Source organism: Sebastes umbrosus, chromosome 14, assembly GCF_015220745.1.
Source record: "Sebastes umbrosus isolate fSebUmb1 chromosome 14, fSebUmb1.pri, whole genome shotgun sequence".
Lineage (NCBI taxonomy): Eukaryota > Metazoa > Chordata > Actinopteri > Perciformes > Sebastidae > Sebastes > Sebastes umbrosus.
In genome coordinates, this window is record NC_051282.1 from 19,133,117 (window position 1) to 19,152,842 (window position 19,726).

The window sequence follows — 19,726 nt, forward strand, 5'->3', positions numbered from 1 at the left end:
GGGTTCATGGTTTAATTTGTTTAAGTTTAGGGGTCCTTGACGTGAAAAAGTTTGTGAACCACTGTCTTAATCCACAGCAGTTCTGATATGAAACCTGAATTTGAAGTTTGGGAACCAATTGTTACAAAGTTCTTGAACAGTAGAATGTATTTAAGATCAAAAACTCCTGTAAAACCCTGTACATGTTGATCACTTGTATGGTCTTTATTTACAATGAGGTTTACCTGATGACGGCCTGAGGGCAAAGCATAAATAAACTCGTGTGGAAACCATAATAGTTCAGTATTCTCACTTTCAGCTTCATGTGGTCATCACCCACACCGATGCTGTAAACAAACCCTCCTTGCTGTAGAGCTGATTACATTATTTGATTGTTCCACTTCACAACTCTGACAGACTTGCTGATTTGCCTTAATAACTCTCCTCGGTGTCTCAGTGTTAAGTGCGTCTTCAAATCTGAATCAATTGAGCGATTTCACATCTGCATGCATCTTTGAAATAATTTATTCAATATTCATATATATGGTAATATAATGGTTTTCATCATGATCAGCATAGAAAATATATACAGAGCAAAGCATTAGTAAAAATGACAGATCCTGCTGGGAAAGTTATGTGCTTATATATTGTAGAAGGCGGTAATATCTCAGCAACTTCCAAGAGGATTTTCTTCATTTAACAATCATTGATCCCGGATATGGATAGCCCAGATGTGCAGGTTCTAGTAGATAGTTAGCACAGCTTTTGAAGTCTAAGTGGTGATCCGAGATTAAGAGAGGCTGCAGTTGGAGGTTTTGGACTCTCGCCCCTAAACAAAGAGAGAAAATACGGTTAGAAACAGACTAATTTATCCCCACATATTTCATATACTAATTAAAAATGTATGAAAAGGCAAAATTAGTCTTTCTTCTGTCAGTACAGGAAGTTCAAAGAGGATGGATTGCCATGACAACAGTGTACCTACATGTGTTCCTGTAAGCATGCTACGGGCGCCTAAGCTTTCCGGGTACCTGTTGTCTCTGCTGCTGACGTCTGTATTCTTCTTCACTGGCAGCGAGAGCCTGAGCCAGAGCCAGATCCTCCTGCTCCTGAGGGCTGAGGCACAAACAAAAAGAGAATCACAGTTAGTGGTGGGAAAAAAACAAACAAAGTTAAGACCTGTGAATCTGGATTTATGTATAATGCTGCCTCTATTATTATGTGTACTTATGTGTATTAAACCGATGACGGTATGCGTGTATACTGTATATAAACTAGGATAGTGGTAAATATCAGAATACTTCCCACAACTTTGATTCTTTTTTTTTTTACCTTGGAAACAGCTGCTGTCAAAGAACGTCAATACAAGGTTCAATAGCTGTTCCATTGTATCACAATCCTTACAAACAAGTAGGCTCACATATTCCTGTTGCTCTCTCCCTGACATGTTAACACATTACATTTTTATCAAGTGGTAACAATATTGGGGAAACTATTTACAAAAGGAGCCCAGTTGCATTGTATAGATATGACATTATTAAGCATCTATCATCTTTTACGCATGTTTCTCATGAGTTACTGTTGTGCAAATAAAAGAAATTCAATTTAACTTTTGTTTAGATACAAAAGACACAAAGCTCTTCTGCTGTATTGACAGTGAATTTGAGAGCAAGACTGACTTCTTCTACATCCCTTTTGAAAACCTACTTTTTGAATAAAAATACAAAAACTTTAGCTGATCTTTTCATGTGCTTGCTATATTTTATTTTCATATTGTGTGATTTTATTGGTATTTTATCTTAAGTTTTATTTACGTATTTACTTGGTTGTTGATGTTTTAATGTTTATCTACTTATGCTACACCTTGTAACCTTATTAAGAAAGGCGTTACGCAGATAAAGTGGTGTGCTGTGCACTCCTGCTGTAATCTGTAATACCACTCCACTGTTTTAAACTAAAGGTCAGTGAGAAAAACACTCAACAGCAGCACGCCGTGTTAGGAGTGATGTCGAGCTGATAATAGGATGCGTCTATGTTTTGATGAACAAAGCCATTGCAATCTCAATAGCACAGGACATCACACACCCACTCAATCACCACCTCACCATAATGCCCCACTCCGGGCACTAGTACAGAACACTGAGGTGCAATAGGGCTCGCTTTGGGAAAAGCCTGATACCGGCAGTCATAGCCGCCTTAAACATCAGGCGTCGCTCAATAGGCCTGAGTGTGTACTGCTGTCCATCACTTTCTGTTGTGTCATTGTTGTATTGCTGTTGCTGTTACTGTCACTGTCACTGTGTGCTGTTGAACGTATTGGTGTCTGACAAGTACAGTGCTGCAGAAAAGAATTCTCTCTTGTGGGATAATAAAGTCTAAAGTTTACTCACGTGAGGGCCGGCTGAACTGTCTCCCTCGAATCAGCCAGGGACATCTCCAGAGCTCTTTGTAAAGCCTGCTCCTCCGTCTGCAATGACAGCACCAGAGCAGCACACTCATGTTCACATGTTCCTCGCATTTGGGAATTATTGAAATCAGGTGATGTCATGTAAACAATGTTCATACCATGCCGGCCTGAAAAGATGCTGATGGTGGAATTACATTCTGTGCTGAAACGGAAGTAGGAATCCTGGGTAGCTGGGCAGGGCTGAGGAAAAAACAAAAACAGGACAAAAGTCAAGTATTATTTTAAGCATCTATTTCAAAAGTGATTAGGCTGACCTTCTTCTGACGCATTTAAAATCAACACTAAGTGAAAGTGTTTACCCAGCGCTGTGGCCTCTGTTGTTTGCAGGCACACCATTAGAAGCCGGTCTATAGTTTCCTGAACCGGAAGAACTAGAGGCAGAGGTGGAGGTGGAGGTGGAGGTGGAGGAAGCACCTTGGGTCCTCATTAAAGCAGAATGTCTACGACAATAAAAAAAAAATTAAGTCAGCAATTCCTAGTGCAATATTCAGATGAACGGATCTGAAGATGTAGTGTGACTGTACCCACCCTGCTTTGGACAGGGGTTTCCCGTCAGTCTTACATTCATGGTCTAGTGGGTGCCGGTGTTTAAGACAGTAATTTAAATGACACTGGTCACAGGTCACTCGCATCATTTCCTTCTGCTTACAGCCTCCTTTAGAACACTTGTTTGTGAAAATCTGAAAGGAAAATAGTCTTATTATTGTTTTTAGATTATAACTCACTGTAAGGTGAAACACCTCAGTTTTATATTAACCTTTCTTTTTCTCTGCGCAGGGTCCGATTTGCAATCCCGATCAATGTGTTCCCCGACTTTAATGTCGGGCGTCTCTCCTCTCTTTATGGGAATGGGGATGTTGCACAGAGGACATACTGGGACCTGGATGTCCTAGAGAAAACAAATTAAATACATTTAACAAACGGAGGGTCACAGATGCTCAAAGGGTGAATATATTGCCATCACTACTGCTGTAAACTCTGACCGTTCACAGTTTAAAGTAACTCAAAATCAGGAAAGAGAAGCAGGATATATCAAAATGTGCTATGGGATAAATTGGTGAATGCAGTAGGTTTATTTATTTGTGTAATGCACCCAAATATTATCACCAGATAGTAGGGATGCACCAGTACCGGATCGGATATCGGGCCGATACTGACTCAAATAATTGGATCGGGTATCGGTGACAATGGGGCCAATCTATTCAATTTAATTCTATGTTTATATACGATATACATTACATACTGGAATTTGAATTCCTTTTTAAGTTTTGAGAAATTTGTTGCTGCATTAAAAGAGTTTACACTTGAATTGTAATTCCTGATCATTTTAAAAGATGTTTTTACCAAGTTGCTGGTGTACAATTTATCATTTTAATAACAAATATCAATTCAGTCAATTTATATCTATGTATTCATTTGTTACATTTAGTTTTATAAAGGCAGTATAATTTTGACATCATTGGGCAAAAATACCATAATAACCTTTCAGAATATTGTAATTCAACTTTGGCCAATCACAGGTCATTTCAGAGAGAGAGTGTTCCTATTGGCTGTGCTCTGGCTGGTGGGCGGTGCTTGGTATTTCGTCAACTGTTCTCAACATGGCTGTGGCCTGGTGGCCAAACTCTCATTTTACAGCTAAACAGTACACTACAAGATGTTTCTGAAAACATTTTAAGCGAGAAATAAGCATTACAGTAACAAAATATTGGTTCATATTTGATCAGCGCTGCCTAGTTTGACCGTTTCATCGGAGTTTGCGAGTGATTGACAGCTGCTCAGACACGGCAAGACTCCAGCTCGGCTCTGATTGGTTGTTTTCCTCCGGTCTGTGAAATCTTGCAGATTTTTTTTCAGATTACCTGTCTCATTTTTTAAAATCATATTTGCTCCAATCTCGCCTACTGCTGCTTTAATGAAAGTGTGATTTTAATTGGACATATATACTGTATATTCCTTCATAAAAACAACCTAAAGAAATGGCCTGATCATTTTGTAGCCTTTAAAATGTAACATTGAAAAAAGTTACCTTTTTGTAGGACGACATGCATTTGTGAGTTGCATAGGATATGTGGTCCTTGCAGAAAATCTCTTGACAGGCGTCACATCTCATAGGAAGAAAATCTGTAATGTGAAGTAGGGGTTTTTAAATTTCCAGGTTCAAATCAAACTTAGCAGGATTTAAAGGTCCCATATCATGCTCATTTTCAGGTTTCCACTTGTATTTCGTGTTTCTACTAGAACATGTTTACATGCTGGAATGTTAAAAAAAAACTTTATTTTCCTCATACTGTCATCCTGAATATGCCTGTATTTACCCTCTGTCTGAAACGCTCCGTTTTAGAACATTTTGACAAAATTGCAACAGAATTTCTACAGAATTGCATTGCTAGGCAACAGCTTGGGTCCATGTGTACTTCCTGTCAGCTGATGAAATTCACATACACTGCAAGGAGAGGAAAACATGCACATTCTCAAAACTGTTTGGGGTGCTGGGAGTAGATCCCCTCCAATATGTGCTTTTTCAAAAAAATGACTTGCTCCGGCACACACTTTTCTCTGCAGAGAAAGTGATTGCGGGAGCAAGTCATTTTTTTTAAATTCACATACACTGCAACCAGGAAGAAACTGGGAAACATTTAGAATGTTTACGTTTAAGATTGTGTCAAGGGTCTAAATATTGTATATTCGTGACATCACAAATGGACAGAAATCCTGACAGCTTGTTTCAAATGCAGAGATTCTGAACACGGGCTGTGTGTATTTCCCTGTGAATTGAGTGTTTCGATACTTTCACAGTGTTTATATAGCACTTTAGCCTGCTTTATAATAAAAAAAAAACATGGAAATCTCACTTTCTTATAATATGGGACCTTTAATAAACAAACATTGTCATCTTTCCTCCCAAACAGCACTCACCTAAACGTTTGCAGGTCTTCTCAGAGCAGTGCTCTCCCAAATGTGGAAACTCCATCACACAGAAAACAACGTGATCTCCACAGCAGACAGTGGTGAAATCTCAACAACCTGGAGGAGGTAAAGGGTTAAACATGTTTACTGTGTTAAAACAAAGCTGTGATTGATCAAGTTCTCAGTGTGTGTGTGTTTACTGAAAGGCTCTGCTAGTGAACGTTAGCTCAAATTAGCTTAGTCATTCGTGAGTTACTTATTGCTAACATCATGTTAAGATGGCTTATTTTATACTGTTAGTAACACTATTTTTTATTTGACTTTTGCTGGTTTTGGCTTTCAGAAGTTATCTTGGCCCAGAAAGAAAGAAAACAGTGAATTGTTGAGTCCTCACAGAAGAGGCTGCTAACTTCCTAGCTAACTAGGCCAGACTAACTTATACGATTAGGTTGGTTACATAACCAGCTGAAGCTGAAAATATCTCCATCCTAACTAGGGTAAAGGTAAACAGACATGACTACTGGCACCAAATCATGACATGTTTATAAGTAATCATCAGTAATACTTGTTTATTAACCACATATGTTAGCATGTAGCTTGTGTGTTAAGCAGTAAATCATGTTGTCTTGTATTGAAGTGGATGAAGACAAACACAATGCTTCACTTTCTCCCTCTCTAAACCTCCAGAGTCAACACAGTAAACATCATTATCTAGATAACACACAGCTGTTTTTACACGTTATAATCGAGCTGTACTTTTAGCTGACTAAGCTAGCTAACGGTCCTTCAATCTGACAGCTAAACTCTCGTTTGATTTCACCAAACTCACCAAACCCCGTTGTGTTTTCGGTCTGTTGTGTTAACAGCAGGAGGCAAGCGATGTTATCTGTAATAAATCCTGGTTAATTCCGATGTTATTGTGCCTTTTTGACAGCCGTGTAACCCTCGATCCCTGAGCACCGAACAGCCTGTTTACCGCTGAGCTGTCTGTTTTGATGTGTCATGCAGGCTCCGCCCACGAGGATGACGTAATGTGACGTCAGGAAAACACTACGTCACCTCAGGCGTGGTCAGTAGTAGAAATCAGTAGAAATGACAGGTGAAGTCTGGAAAGATCTAGACCTTTTCCATCTCTACACATTCATTTCAGAGGTGGAAAGTGATTAAGCACATTTACTCAAGTACTGTACAAGTACAATTTTGACATACTTGTTTACTTACACACCAAAAAACTGACAATAACCTGATATTTTCAGGTGGAATTTCATTCATTCATTCATTCATTCTCACTGTGCAATATAATTTTCCACTTGTGCAATTTTGTTAATAGTCTGTTTATTGTCAATACTGTATATACTGCTCCTATTTTTTATACTTCCTTCTATTTAAATGGTTCATATCTTGTTACACTTTGTTTAGCTCGTTTTTACTGTGTTAGCTGATGCATCTTGTTTTTTGCACTATCCCCTTTGCTGCTGTAGATTTCAAATTTCCACAATGCAGGACTAATAAAGGAATATCATGCAGGCTCCGCCCACGAGAATGACATAACGTAACGTCAGGAAAACACTACATCACCTCAGGTGTGGTCAGTAGTAGAAGTCGGTAGAAATGACAGGTGAAGTCTGGAAAGATCTAGACCTTTTCCATCTCTACACATTCATTTCAGAGGTGGAAAGTGACTAAGCACATTTACTCAAGTACTGTACAAGTACAATTTTGACATACTTGTTTACTTACACACCAAAAAACTGACAATAACCTGATATTTTCAGGTGGAATTTCATTCATTCATTCATTCATTCTCACTGTGCAATATAATTTTCCACTTGTGCAATTTTGTTAATAGTCTGTTTATTGTCAATACTGTATATACTGCTCCTATTGTTTATACTTCCTTCTATTTAAATGGTTCATATCTTGTTACACTTTGTTTAGCTCGTTTTTACAGTGTTAGCTGATGCATCTTGTTTTTTGCACTATCCCCTTTGCTGCTGTAGATTTCAAATTTCCACAATGCAGGACTAATAAAGGAATATCATGCAGGCTCCGCCCACGAGAATGACGTAACGTAACGTCAGGAAAACACTACATCACCTCAGGTGTGGTCAGTAGTAGAAGTCGGTAGAAATGACAGGTGAAGTCTGGAAAGATCTAGACCTTTTCCATCTCTACACATTCATTTCAGAGGTGGAAAGTGACTAAGCACATTTACTCAAGTACTGTACAAGTACAATTTTGACATACTTGTACTTTACCTGAGTATTTCCATTTTTTACTTATAGTTTATTTTTACATAATGATAATCTTATATGATATTATGCAGTACAACACTTCAAATCTACCCAGTAGCATACAAAGTAGGAAATTGTCTCCAAGTTGAGGAACTATAATATTAAAATGCTCTTTCATGTATTTGTTAGTGATAAAAAAAACAGAATAATATAATGACAACACAAGAATGACGTATCGTGATGTCAGGAAAACACTACGTCACCTCAGGTGTGGTCAGTAGTAGAAATCAGTAGAAATGACAGGTGAAGTCTGGAAAGATCTAGACCTTTTTTCATCTCTACACATTCATGTAAGAGGTGGAAAGTGACTAAGCACATTTACTCAAGTATACTGTACAGTACAATTTTGACATAATTGTACTTTACTTGAATATTTCCATTTTTATGCTACTTACTTCTACTCCACTGCATCTCAGAGGCAACTATTGTGCTTTTTACTCCACTACATTTAATTGACACTTATAGTTTCTTTTTACATAATGATAATCTTATATGATATGATGCAGTACTATACTTCGAATCTACCCAGTATAGTATACAAAGTAGGAAATTGTCTCCAAGTTGAGGAACTACAACATATGTATTTGTTAGTGATAAAAACAGAATAATATAATATTCTATAATAATATAACACTGTGAAAGGATCCATCCTGCATATTTTACTTTTGATTCATAAAGTAGGGCTACATTTTGCTGATAATACTTCTGTACTTTTACTTAAAGGTCCCATATTGTGCTCATTTTCAGGTTCATGTTTGTATTTTGGGTTTCTACTAGAACATGTTTACATACTTTAATGTTCAAAAAACACATTCTTTTTCTCATCCTGTCTGTCTGAATATACCTGTATTCACGCTCTGTCTGAAACGCTCCGTTTTAGCGCATTTCAACGGAATTGCGTTGCTAGGCAACAGCTTGGGTCCATGTTTACTTCCTGTCAGCTGATGTCATTCACATCCACTGCAACAGGAAATAAACTGGGACACATTTAGAATGTTTATGTTTAAAACTGTGAAATGATCTAAATATTGTATATTTGTGACATCACAAATGGACATAGATCCTAACAGCTTGTTTCAAACGCACAATTTCTGAACACGGGCTGTGTGTGTTTCTCCATGGATTCAGTGTTTTGATAGTTTAACAGTATTTATATATTAATTAAGTAACATTTTTAATTAAGGACTTTTACTTGTTATGGAGTATTTTTAGACTGATTTCTATTTTTACTTAAGTAAAGTGTCTGAGTGAGTCCTTCTTCCACCACTGGTGGACAATCGGCTTTTGTTACTGTGATTTTCTGATGAGCACAAACAACAATGTGTGGCTGATTTGCCAAATTTGCCCCCAACAACCCTCTATCATTACCTCCCTCCTCTGTCTTCGTTATATTTTGTTGTAAAGTTACATTTACATCACAGACTGGAAAATACAGCTTTTTTTTTTTTTATTATTTTGAAAGCTCCTACAGGATGTGTGTGTAGAATAATGTGTTGCTGCCCTCCAGTGGTCGAAGTTGGAAACTGCAACACATTAAATTAGTCAATTCAGCATCAATGCACACATCATGGCATACCGAGGAATACTTTCTAAATAAAGTGACCAAACTGAAGCAATCACAAAAAATGAACAGACCCTCTTAATATGACAACATATTTACATTGTCTGCAATGGCCACAGTTGGAGTCTACAATCCCAAGTTATTTGGTTACAGACAAAATACTCAATTTTCTTTATTCATCAGATGCACAACAATTACAGCGAGCAGTCGTTGGCAATGAAAATATTGGGCACCCTTCAGCAATGCTCATTAAAAATGTATATATAAAAAGTAAAAGTGCATAAGTAAAAGCAAAATGAGAATCAAAGGCATAACATTACTATCATTAACATACATAAATGTAAAATTATTCATGTAAATATAAATTTGTGGAAGGCAGTATTTCAAATGGATAATGTTAGGGTGTATGATGAGAAGTAGCCTAATAAATCTACGTACAGAGGTGTAAACGGTTTAGTTAAGGTGACACTTGTCTTTTAGTAAGAAGAGTATTATTGGTTTGGCTCACATTTCTATCTTTTGTTTTGCACATATCAGTGTTTGTAACATATTTTTTGAAGTAGAATATTCATTAATATCTCCCTTTGGTGAGGCCTTCACTGGCAAAATGTTTGTGGGTCATTCCAGAACTGGAGGACAATTTAGGCATCAGTACTTTTGAAAAGGTGCACATTTAATTTATCATTTTCTGTTACAAAACAGCTAATAAACCATCAAATAATTTGATTCGTCCAGCTCAGGCATCAAAGGTACACTTTTTATGAGATGTTTTTATTTGTTGTGTGCTATGCTTGGTGCAACCCTGTTACCAGTACTCCTGAACCTGAAAAGTATATTTTAAAGGTCCCATATTATTAAAAAAAGTGAGATTTTCGTGTTTTTTTTATTATAAAGCAGGCTTAAGTCCTATATAAATACTGTGAAAGTATCCAAACACTCAATCTATAGGGAAATACACACAGCCCGTATTCAGAAACTCTGCATTTGAAACAAGCTGTCAGGATTTTGCCCATTCGTGATGTCACAAATATACAATATTTAGACCCTTGACACAATTTTAAATGTAAACATTCTAAATGTGTCCCAGTTTATTCCTGGTTGCAGTGTATGTGAATGTCATCAGCTGACAGGAAGTACACATGGACCCAAACTGTTGCCTGGCAACGCAATTCTGTTGCAATTCTGTTGCAATTCTGTTGCAATTCTGTTGCAATTCTGTCAAAATGCGCTAAAACGGAGCGTTTTTTTGAACATTAAAGCATGTAAACATGTTCTAGTAGAAACATAAAATACAAGTATGAACCTGAAAAAGAGCACGATATGGGACCTTTAAATAAATATTGTTTAATAAATCCTTTACCATCAAGTAAAAAAAGTAGGATTCATATTAAATAGTCATTTAATTTAAAATAAGACTTGACTTATAATAATGAATTAATTCAATAATTAATTCACCTTTGCAGATGTAAATCTATGGCTGGGTGAAGCATTGCTGAGGTGCAGGACTGCAGCTATACTGTAGGTGGGCCTAGTTTTGTTTAGTTCTACCTGATTGGTCAGATGTATTGAGTGGCAGTACGTTTAGCAAATGTCAGATTGCGAGCAGCCCCTCCTCTCTCAGTGGATACAGGTGTCTCGTAGTGAGAACACGAACAGAAAGCTTTGAACTGTACTTTATACACTTTAAATTAACATTCCTCTGTGCACGTCAGTAGTTACTATAGGAACACGAGGATGCATTCGGGTGAAAGTCACCAGATAACACGGTCACAAGTTAAACCGAAACACCTGTGCGTTGAGGAAAGGAAGCTTGAGGAGCAGGAGGAAGAGATGATGTCCACCAAGACTACTGCCAAGTAATAACAACACGTAACGTTATGTGTGCCGTCGTCTCCTGCTGTCACCATCAACAGTAAGCTCATTTACAATATGGACTAGTTGCCTATTTCAGTGTTATTGTTTGTTGGGTATAGGGGAGACCAGGGTTTGTTAACAGACGTTTCACTTTCTGCAATATTACTCTGGCATAAGTTATGTTAGAATATTCTAACCAGCAGCAAATAGATATGTTTTAATGTACACACGTTTTCTAAAATGAGATGATTCGTGGTTAAAGTCGTGTTGTGCATTTTTTGCCAAACAGCCCAAATCACAGGGTTGGTTGGCACAATGTTGAAATGCTGTAGTTGCAAAGAAAATGAATCAAGCAATAGAAACAACTTGAACATTTAATTCAAACTAGAACCAGAAAACATGAACACTTAATAGAATATAGCTGCCCATTTAAAAAATGTTTTTAAGCAATTCATCAGTGGGAGTGTCTAATTTATTTTGCCATTGACCATTCAAAATAATAATAATAATTAACAAACGATTAAGGCTGTCAAAGTTAACACGATAATAACGCGTTAATGCAATTTTGTTTTTAACGCCACTAATTTCTTTAACGCATAAACGCAACTTGCGATTTTTAGGTTTTAGCAAGTCATCTGAAACTAGAAAGACCTAAGAAAACTACCTAAAACTAGCTTGTCTCGAAGGAGGCTAAATAACGCTCCAAACTTGTGTTCATTTTTTGCAAGGAAAAACTGGCATGGCCATTTTCAAAGGGGTCCCTTGACCTCTGACCTCAAAATATGTGAATGAAAATGGGTCCTATGGGTACCCACGAGTCTCCCCTTTAAAGACATGCCCACTTTATGATAATCACATGCAGTTTGGGGCAAGTCATAGTCAAGTCAGCACACTGACACACTGACAGCTGTTGTTGCCTGTTGGGCTGCAGTTTGCCATGTTATGATTTGAGCATATTTTTTATGCTAAATGCAGTACCTGTGAGGGTTTCTGGACAATATTTGTCATTGTTTTGTTGTTAATTGATTTATAATAATAAATATATACATACATTTGCATAAAGCAGCATATTTGTCCACTCCCATGTCAATAAGAGTATTAAATACTTGACAAATCTCCCTTTTAAGGTACATTTATGAACAGTTGACAAAGATTAATTTGCGATTAATCAGGATTAAATATTTTAATCAATTGACAGCCCTACAAACGAGCCCTTCAAAATAGTTATAATCTATCAAAATACCCCAACAAAATATACATTAACAGTCATATTAAATAGTGCCAACCAGCCCCGCTCACATTTGATGCAGCTTTTGTGATGAAATTATGTCAGCCAGCTATCATCACTCATCACAGACTTTAAAATATTGTATCAAAATGTAGCTGATTCCTTTGTCTATTAACTAGAAGTAACATATTTCCAATATAACTATTTAACACAGTTTTATAATATTTTGTCCATAAACCACTTTTTTTTTTACTTTCGATAATATAAAACTGAAATGTTACCCTCACCAAAAAAGTTAGTGCCTTTCAGATGTTTGAGTAGATGAGAGCAGGTCAAGTAGATGAACATTTTGATTTTCCATTTTTGTTTCTGTGACCTTCAAAGGACCGGAACATAGCTGTGTGCCAACCAACCCCGGTCTCCCTATACACTAGTTTTGTTCGGGTACAATTGGATTTTATGCTGATGTTTCTGCTGCCAGCTGTGTGTGTGTGTGTGTGTATATGTGGCCGCCGTGCCAGGCTATGTCATGCTGTTAATGTTTGTCTTGTTGGATCAGAATCAGCTTGATTGGCCAGGTGTGAGCAGGCCTATATACACATAACAGGAATTTGACTCTGGTTATGTTGCTCTCATTGTACATCCGGAAATAGAAATGCAGCAAGAGGAAAAAAAGAAGATGCTGGAATAAATATTGAATGATTAATGTAACAGGTTGCTTTATGTACACGACGTAGGTGATATGTACAGTATGCATATATACATGTCAGTTGCCTGTAACATTACCTCTGATGATGACGTTTAAGGCTTGTATGATTACACTGAGGTGCAGTCAGGCAAGTATAGTTGTATAATGGCCTATTTTGGTTAACATATGCATTTCAGGACCTACTAAGTAGATGTTTGGTGTTGGACGGCCCATCTGGTGTAGCGGCAGCTTGCTATAAACCATCCTCGCCAGCCTCTTCTAGCAGAATGTTAAGGTTTCTGACTCACGTAGACTACCATGTCCAACTTCCACTTGCCTTCTGCAGCCACTCACTCTCCTTGGTCAGGTCGATGTGTCCTTGAGCAAGACATTTAACCCCAAATTGCTTCCGAAGGCATAGTCATCGGTGTGTGAATGAGTATTTACATTAGATCCTGATGGGCAAAGTTGGCACCTTAGAAGCCTCTGCCATCAGTGTATGAATGTGTGTGTGAATGGGTGAATGCTGACATGTAGTGTAAAGAGCTTTGAGTGGTCGGAAGACTAGAAAAGCGCTATATAAATGCAAGTCCATTTACCATTTACCATTCCACGAAAATAAAAAAATAAAAAATATATCCATATGCAATCTTGGACCAATTCCGCTGGAAATAACTGAAATACAGACTACAATCTGTGGTCAGAAAAATCGTTGCTCCTCATTCTGCTCCATTGAAGCCTAACTCACACTAATCACACTTAAAGGGACACATCCAAATTGTCCAATAGCAGGTCAAAATGGATCAAAGCCCATTCTACAACGTGACTAATTACCTTAATTCTAATTCATATCAAACATGAATAACACAATGTAATTTTGCTATGAGAATCAAATGCAAAAAAAAACTGTACATAATACAACATGGCTCTTACACCTTGTTTTTTCGGTGCCCACCCACGCTGTGATTTCTGCTGCACAGCTGCGCTGGTGAAGGTGGAGCCATTTGGAAACTTATGAGATTCCCCAAATACACATTTCATTCTACTTTAGGGTTTTCCAAAAAAATATGATGGAAAATCCGGACCCCTTCATGACGTCAGTGAGTGCTGCCGTGGGATGAGCGCTGTAGGTGAGGGCCAGGAGACGTGGTGTTTGTGTGAAGACATGTTTACCTGAGAGTTTCCCTAAAGTGGGCAGCAAGACGGTAGTTTAACTGCTGAGCTGGCTGTTTTAATAGAAGGCCAGTGGGCTCCTGCTGGTTTATATGTTTTAGGAAGTAAATTTGCTCACTGGACTCTGTGTGTGAGTGTTGCATTGTGGGAGACACGAGAATTTGACTTTGTTTTATTGTTGTTTTTAATCTGTTTGTTATGAGCTGTCCATCATCATAAAGGTGATAGATTGAGGAAAGTATTTGACTTCCAGAAAATGTCCTCCCTAAGCCATAATGCCCAGTTTAGATCAGAGTTAAAAGAAGCACTCACATCTTTTACTTCAGTAAAAATAGCAATACCACAGTGTAGAAATGCACTGCTACACGTAAAAGTCCTGCATTCAAAATCTTCCTTACGTAAAAGTATTACCATCAAAATATACTTAAAGTACCAAAATTAAAAGTACTCATTATACAGAATAATACATAGCCTATTATATTATTTTATCAGAATTATTGATGCAATAATGTGTCCATCAATTTTATGTTGTAGCTGAAGGTGGAGCTCATTTTAATTACTTTATATATGCTGAGTAGTTTAATCTACAATAATACATCATCATTTATTAGTTGATTAATTATATATTGTATGGATAATCTGAATCTGTAAAGTAACTAAAGCTGTCAGATACATGTAGTGCAGTAAAAAGTACAACGTTTCCCTCTGAGATGTAGCGGTGTAGAAGTAGAAAGTAGCAGAAAGTGATAATGAAACTTAAGTTCAGTACTTGAGTTAATGTACGTAGTTACTTTACTCCACTGGTTTAGATACCAGATGTCCGGAGTGCTCCATAACTACATTGTTAGCTGCCGTGGGAACTCTTTTTGGCCTTGCAGGCATAACAGATTTGATTTTAAACTTTGTGAGATCTTCTAACTATTTTACACCTCCAGAGCCTTCGAGAATCTCTCCCATAATACAGTTGCATGAGTGGTTTTGATCCCAGTTCAACATTAGGTAGCAGATATGGGGGAGTTATCATTGCACCTTATTTCCTGGATTACAGAAAACATATTAATCTACTATATTTTATATTTTGTCGTGTATGCAATGTTTTACATATTCTGCTATATATTCATAATACTGTATATTTCAAATATTTTGTATTCACTCATATCAATATAATTTTAACAATAACTGTACTTATATTATGATACGTACTACAGCACTGGTTCCCGACCCCCACTAGGGGTCGCCAAAGTTTAACGGGGGGTCGAGAGGCCTTCTTGATTTTAAGGGGTGTGAGACAACTTTTTAAAAACTATAAACATTTGGTCTATATCTCAGCATTTCATTCACTTCTGTGAAGAAAACTAAAAGAACATTTCATTTTTAAACTCTGGATTATTATTTAAGATACAAACCAAAAAAATAAGAGTACGCAGTTAAAAAAAAACAAAGAGCTAATAGAGCAATGGCCAAGCATCAGGGAGAAGAAAACATTGAATTTATAAAATTTCTACAGAAATACACCATACAGGGATCTATATTAAAAGTTCTTAAAAATAACAGGGAAATTCATCTCAGATGCAATATTCACGAGAAATAATCTGCTCAAAATTCATCCAAATTGCTCGTTTTACACAAAATTCCTGCAGTTATTGCGTTCACTACTTGGGTAAATTGTACAATTTATCAGTTGTTCTGTACCGTTCTTGTTATGTATTGAATATAATGTGAAATATCCATAAAATATGTCACTTAATCAGGGGTCGTCAGATTACTCATTGATAAAAAAAAAGGGTTCCCTGAGGAAAAAGTTTGAAAACTATTACAGTATGACTCTTAATGAATTCTACCCCTCAATGAGGTCTGCAGAGTTTCAATACTTGACTCTGTACTTTTTAATGAATATAATGTCTATAGCTGTCATTTTCTTATTTTGCTGTATTCAATTTTGTAAATAGTTCTATCTGTTTCCTCTTCAGACTTTTTCTTGTATCGCTGTAACGAGTGAATATCCCCTCAGGGCATCAATAATATAATATCTGAAATATGCACACCAGTTGAGGGTTGATTTAGACTTAATAGGAGTCATAATATAAGGTTCTCTCCAGCGGGCCGACAGCAGCTCTGATAAACTGATCATTGAAGATTTGGTGAGCCAGATAAAAAAAAAATAATAATGTGCTTTTCTATCTTTTTAAATATTAAACCCCAAAAAGAGTCTTTGAAAAAAGCCTAAAGTCATATTCAGCATTCATGAAAATGTGTGTAACTCAGCGTTATTAAAAAGTGAGATAGAGCCTTATAATTCCAGTATCACATTTTGACATCGATTTTTTTTTTTAAAGTCAAGTCCAATCATCCAATCTTTTGACAATTTACAGAGAACGGATCTTTTTGAGTTTGAGTTTGGGCTGCTCTGTCAGATGAGTGAGTGTAATGGAGTGAAATCTACCCCAACATTGTTTTAGATGGCGTGCAGGTTAAATCTCTTGCAAACTGATGGCTTAAAGTGTGAATTTATCAGAGCAGAGGACTTCTAGGTTTAATGCATCCAGGCTGAGTGGTGTCTTTGCAAGTTTTACCAGTTGATGGCAGCAGGATTCCTCTACTAGCCACTGAGCTGAGGAGGAACCATGCATAGAGACACGGTGTGTTTTTGTCTGTATATTGTCACCGCATGGTGGAAATCTTGTCTGAGATGGAAGTTCTCTTTTCATTTTTACATTAAATTCTCATTATAACATGAAAGCCACAACACTGTATACAACAACAGTCTATTTAATGTATTTAAATGTTCTTCAGTACATAATAATTGATTAGAAGTCTCTATAGATTGAATGAATATTGCACTGTTTCAGTGTTGCCATCACTCTCCTGCATATTTCAGCCAAATTATCACAAGGGATCAATAAAGTAACTGATTTAAATGACATTAATAGAACATATATAGGCTAATGTAAGAGTACATCAGCAGCAGCAGACAGAGGCAGTTACAGAGAGCATACATTTCTTTCCTGTTCCGCAACACCTGCCTCCTAAGCTGCTAACGCCGAGTCCAGATGGCACCGCTCTGAAAACACCTGGCCCTCCACACACGCTGCAGACCCGCACCTCTTCTGCAGTTGCTGTTAAATGTGCAATTACAGATTATCAGTCATATTAGAGGATTACGGAATCTCTCAGCAGTGCAGTTGAATAATGTCGAGAGTACATTAAAGCACATTGACCAGCATCACTGTATGTGTATGTGCCAGTTTTAACCAAAAGGCTCATTTTCAACTGTTCATCCACTTGTGTTCTTTACCTGGGAAAGGAAGGTGCTGATAAAAACACGTTTAAAATATGTTTCCAGTCACTCAAACAAGAAAGGAAATATTTAAAAATTAATAACCTTCAATGCAGACCATAATCTTACCAAGTATATCTGTCTAATCAGCAGTCAAAATATCTCTCCTAACACTTAATATAACACCCCAAACAAGTAACATTCAGTGAGATATAAGGACTTGTTTTTAGACAATGCATCTTGACTATCTTGTTTAGTGAAAAAATACTGCCCTAATAACACTTCATTGATTGCTGTGGGGAAATCTAGAGGTCAGAGGTCAGCTCTTGTTAAAAAACACTTTGACAAACTGGATGTTTCAGACACAAAAACGTGTCGCTTGTCCTCACCTTGCCACATATTATTGGTCCTGATGTAAACCTCTCGAGACATTTGTTTGTTATATTTGTGTCTATATGTGTAGGTCAACACTCATGTTTGTGCCACACCATATAGAATAAACACTGGAAAGCAAACAGCCACTAGAGGGCACAACAGGTCTTTTTATGCACACTGAAGCAGGTCTTTTGAGATTCACGTTGGATGAGGAGGTCAAGGAGGCCCAAAGGTCTGTAGGTACACTAGTGCGCCATATGTATAAGGTGTGAGTGACTGATTCCTAACAAAATGCTGGATGAATGAGAGAGGTTGTGTTCCTGCAGAATGTAACCATAAAGTGGGCTGTATGTTGTGGACCACGTGATCTGACAACAACCATGTCCAAAATGTACATCTTTCTGCAACATATCTTCTGTGGGAAAGAACAGCAATAGCAGTGGTAAAAGATAAGCCTCGTAAGTTTGTTCAGCATGCGTCTCAAAAGTTCACATTAAGCTTCAATCTGTCTTTTTGTGTCAGAACATGTTGTCTTGTTTTGCTGCAGTGTATTTCTACAGTAAATATCTCTGGGGTGTTTGGTATTTTCTGTATAGCAGCAGATGGCCGGGCTGCAGAGTACAGTCACCGCTCAGTTTCTACCAGATCTCTTTGTAATGTGAGGAAACGGCGAGGGACTGCTAGCTATCCTGCCATCACTTCCAATTTGGCTGCAGTCAGAATAAACTACACAAGCCCTTGCAGCGACTAGTTTGAGGATAATAATAAATAGCTTCATTTCTCAGGCCTGGCCTCAACTTTATCCACAGTTTGTGTACTTGGATTAGTCGCCAAAGTTTAGCGATGTAAGTCTTGTGAACGCACTTGTTCAGTGCAGACGCATCACAGTTTAATACACCTGCATAATGCATTGTGTAGATGTAGGGAAGTTTGTTTATTACACATCTCTCTCAGGAGACTGTAAGTTTTGGGGTGTTTGATGCTGTCCAACGTGCTTAAAATCAAACAAACCCATCATTTGCAAGTGTTTTTTGTTATAAACACACACACAGAGTCATGCACAGCAGCTATATGAGTTATAATAATAACAGACACCCACAGTGACAGGCAGACTATATACCTATATGCACACATTTTCACCCATCCAAAACCATTTGGGATTATATGGAGGATGGCTTAAAATTGGGATAGGCTACACTTTTTTATATTCCTGTAGAGTTGAATTATTATATTGAAGTTGAATAATAAGCACTGAGTCAAACAGCACACCCTTCATCTGCAGAGCTGTAATTAACGGGGGCAAAATGCAGGCGGTGGCGAAGGAGGAAAAAAAATGCAAATTATCCTGCACAAAGGCTCCTCACAAATTGGCGTCACCATTTCTCAAATTATATCATTACTATATTTTGAAAATGTTAATCTGTTGAGCGGATTTCCCGGGGGAGTTGAGTAAATTAGTTCTATTTCCGAGACTGCCTCTCTGCAAAGGCACGGCAGCGACAAGCACCTCTGATTTGCTGATTACAATTAGACTCCCCAGTTTGGGCTCCTTCAAGCATTGATAATTTTCGGCATATTAAGCACGTTTTAGCAAAGGTGATAAGTCAGTTTTAATTGAAATGAAATTATTATTCTAATGGAAGTTTGGTTATTATTATTAGGAGGCACTAGTCATTCTAGCTTCATTTTTAATATATAAATGCTGGGGAGTAAAAAAAGATTTTGAAGGGCATTAGGGTGTCAGGATTGAATGAGGTAATTTGAAGGGAATTACTTTCTCTTCTATCAGAAATGAACTGAATTAAAAGTCCAAATCAATCGCTTTCACTTCTCCATTCTACTTTGACAGCGGCACAATTACAGATAATTAGATGGGAGGAAACTTTTAATTGTGGGATTAGAGGGAGAGAGAATTTGTAG

At 37.4% G+C, this 19,726-nt stretch overlaps 1 protein-coding gene across 2 annotated transcripts; it reads right to left on the bottom strand.

Annotated features, from left to right (window-relative positions):
• Positions 1 to 486: 486 nt before the first annotated feature.
• On the bottom strand, positions 487 to 6,381 carry zfand2a (zinc finger, AN1-type domain 2A). 2 transcript variants are annotated; one of them, XM_037793185.1, is made up of 10 exons: positions 6,186 to 6,381; positions 5,366 to 5,473; positions 4,476 to 4,570; positions 3,204 to 3,335; positions 2,975 to 3,126; positions 2,746 to 2,886; positions 2,545 to 2,626; positions 2,370 to 2,446; positions 965 to 1,095; positions 487 to 808 (listed from the first exon to the last, which is right to left on the bottom strand). In XM_037793185.1, exons 2-9 carry the CDS (start codon positions 5,418 to 5,420, stop codon positions 984 to 986), a joined length of 846 nt encoding a protein of 281 aa, XP_037649113.1. In that variant the 5' UTR covers positions 5,421 to 5,473; positions 6,186 to 6,381; the 3' UTR covers positions 487 to 808; positions 965 to 983. The 2 variants fall into 2 exon arrangements, with proteins under 2 accessions (XP_037649113.1, XP_037649112.1); XM_037793184.1 differs by having other exon boundaries at positions 1,011 to 1,095; positions 6,186 to 6,380.
• Positions 6,382 to 19,726: the final 13,345 nt, after the last annotated feature.

What these genes read in the sequence shown, in the direction of transcription:
- zfand2a (XM_037793184.1), bottom strand. Translation starts at nt 5,420, where the DNA reads ATGGAGTTTCCACATTTGGGAGAGCACTGCTCTGAGAAGACCTGCAAA. An exon ending in AACAGAGGCCACAGCGCTGG is followed by an intron (nt 2,627 to 2,745) that starts GTAAACACTTTC and finishes TTTTTTCCTCAG; the next exon opens with CCCTGCCCAGCTACCCAGGA. An exon ending in ACAGTTCAGCCGGCCCTCAC is followed by an intron (nt 1,096 to 2,369) that starts GTGAGTAAACTT and finishes TTTGTGCCTCAG; the next exon opens with CCCTCAGGAGCAGGAGGATC.